This window comes from Palaemon carinicauda, chromosome 3 (genome assembly GCF_036898095.1).
Source record: "Palaemon carinicauda isolate YSFRI2023 chromosome 3, ASM3689809v2, whole genome shotgun sequence".
Classification (NCBI taxonomy): domain Eukaryota; kingdom Metazoa; phylum Arthropoda; class Malacostraca; order Decapoda; family Palaemonidae; genus Palaemon; species Palaemon carinicauda.
The window spans coordinates 188229822-188232370 of record NC_090727.1 but is presented as its reverse complement, the minus strand read 5'-3'; the positions used below and the strand labels follow the sequence as shown (position 1 = coordinate 188232370).

The following is a 2549-nucleotide window of genomic DNA, read 5'->3' as shown; positions in this document are numbered from 1 at the left end:
AAGACATTGGCCACACCTGGGGAGTTCTTCCCAACAAAAAACACCAACCAGGAGACACCGATCACAAGGCTTCATGAGGTCGCTGGGAAATTCATGGCGTGTCTTAGGACCTTCACCAACAGGACCAAGCGTTTCAAACCAAAGGGCATTGACACCTGCAGCTACGTTTTCGTCAGGAATGACGCACATCGGCCTCCCCTGATGCGGCCATACCAAGGTCCATACCGTGTCATGAGGACTGCCCCCAAGGGATACTGCCTGACAATCCATGGCCAAGAAAACTGGGTCAGCGTCGACAGGCTAAAACCCGCATTCCTGACAGTGGACAACGACGACGACGACGCCGTAAATGCCCGAAAGGGGCATACCCAAGTGTCACCCCAAAACAAGCCTCCTCCCACTCGATGCAACCAGCCCCAATGACAGACAGTTGAACCTCACGGGAACCTCTCCCGGGGAGGCATCCTGTCTTACGACACATCAGAGGTATCAGCCTCCAACAACGGTCCTTATCTGCAGATCTCAAAAAGCCATGGGCTCCTTTACCCTCCTCGAAGACAGAAAGTATTGAAATGCCACGTTGTCAATAATAATTATTGTAAAATAATCCTTGTCTGTGGAGGAGTACTTGTAAAGACATCATTCTGTCGGATTTTGATTCTCAAAAACCGAGTTTTATACTTATCATTTCTCAACCGTATGTGTTACGGCCTATTTGTATATACCATTGTATGTAGATTTTTCCGGCCTTTCAGCCGATGTATATATTATGCCATTTCATGTATTTGATGTTCAACATATTGTATGTAAAGTTTCGTAAGAAACACAAATGCTTGGTCAGACTTGATCTTTGTGCAACAGAGGTCATCTCGCCCGACCCTTGCACCTCTTTTCCGTTCGCACTCCTGAATATAAACAGGTAATAAACAAATCCGTTCTCAGCTGCTTCTTATAATGTGCCCTGACAATACACACATTTATATATATATATATATATATATATATATATATATATATATATATATATAACGGAAAGGGACAACTCAACACCGCCGACTCAACGGCAGGACAACTCAACACCGGGACAACTCAACACCAGGACAACTATAAATCTATAAAACACACACACACAAACACACACCCACACACACACACACACACACACACACATATATATATATATATATATATATATATATATATATATATATATATATATATATATATATATATATATATATATATATATATATATATATACTTATATATATATATATATATATATATATATATATATATATATATATATATATATACTTGGTTAACTTGTCTCTTTTTAATGAACAATAGAATAACTTCTTTATCCCAAACTCTTGGGTAATTTTTAAAGCACACCTGACTTGACAGTTTTAATCTATGGGCGAGCCAGGAAAAGGAAAAAAGGGTCAGCTAACAAGTCATTCACCCGGATTTGAACGGTCTAAGAATATAATCCTTTAATTTGATAGTCTCTTTAAATGGTTTCCTTCGTACGTAACTTATTTTCGTTGGAATTTCAGCGTAAATACGCGCGTCACTTAAGGAAAGCGAAACTTGCACACGTGTTGGCAGATGGTTGAGGGACATGTGGAGCCTAAAATAAAAAGGGAAGTAGTAGCGAAAAAAAAAATTCTAGGCGGGTATGTGCGTATGTAAATAACTTCAATATACATGTCTTATACATTATTTGTACTATTAAATGGTATATAAAACAATATAAAGGCATTAACGTTTATATATATATATATATATATATATATATATATATATATATATATATATATATATATATATATATATATATATTCTTTGTACTATTAAATGGTATATAAAACAATATAAAGTCATTAACGTTTCTATATATATATATATATATATATATATATATATATATATATATATATGTATAAATATATATTATATATATGTATATATATATATATATATATATATATATATATGTATATATATATATATATATATATATATATATATATATATATATATATATATATATATATATATATATATATAATGTCATCGTAAAAACCCCTACAACAAAATCGTAAAAGTTACTCCGTTTTCTAACAGTAAATTGCTCAATATTTTTTCCAACAAAACATATATCTTTTATTAATTCACTTTATGTAAAATTTAATCGGCTTTACTATGATGTCTTTAATTTTTCCTTAATTTTATATTTTACGTCATAACAAGGAAAAACGGCAACATAAGTAAGTCCGAAAATCTAAAATTTTCGCTCCGAAAAAGGAAGCTATTTTATTTATTAATTTACACATCACTCATTAATACATTTATTGGAAAGAATCTGCTGTTACGTGAAAGATCTATAATTCGACAAAATCTGCGTATTATAATAAATCCTCAAACATAATTATTGTATTTTTCATGAATTTCTAAAAAAAATATATGATTTCTTTTTCAAATTTCACGTTCAACGCGCATTTTCTTTTTAGTTTCTAGCATTCCAGTTAGGTATTATCTTACAT

At 32.4% G+C, this 2549-nt stretch overlaps 1 protein-coding gene across 1 annotated transcript in view; it reads left to right on the top strand.

The window, feature by feature from the left end:
- LOC137635977 (uncharacterized) overlaps nucleotides 1–423 on the top strand; it is a 945-nt gene extending 522 nt beyond the window's left edge. Inside the window, exon 2 of the mRNA XM_068368440.1 lies at nucleotides 1–423. This exon is cut by the window's left edge and continues 52 nt beyond it. Within this exon, the coding sequence (XP_068224541.1) occupies nucleotides 1–423 (423 nt within the window).
- Nucleotides 424–2549: the final 2126 nt, after the last annotated feature.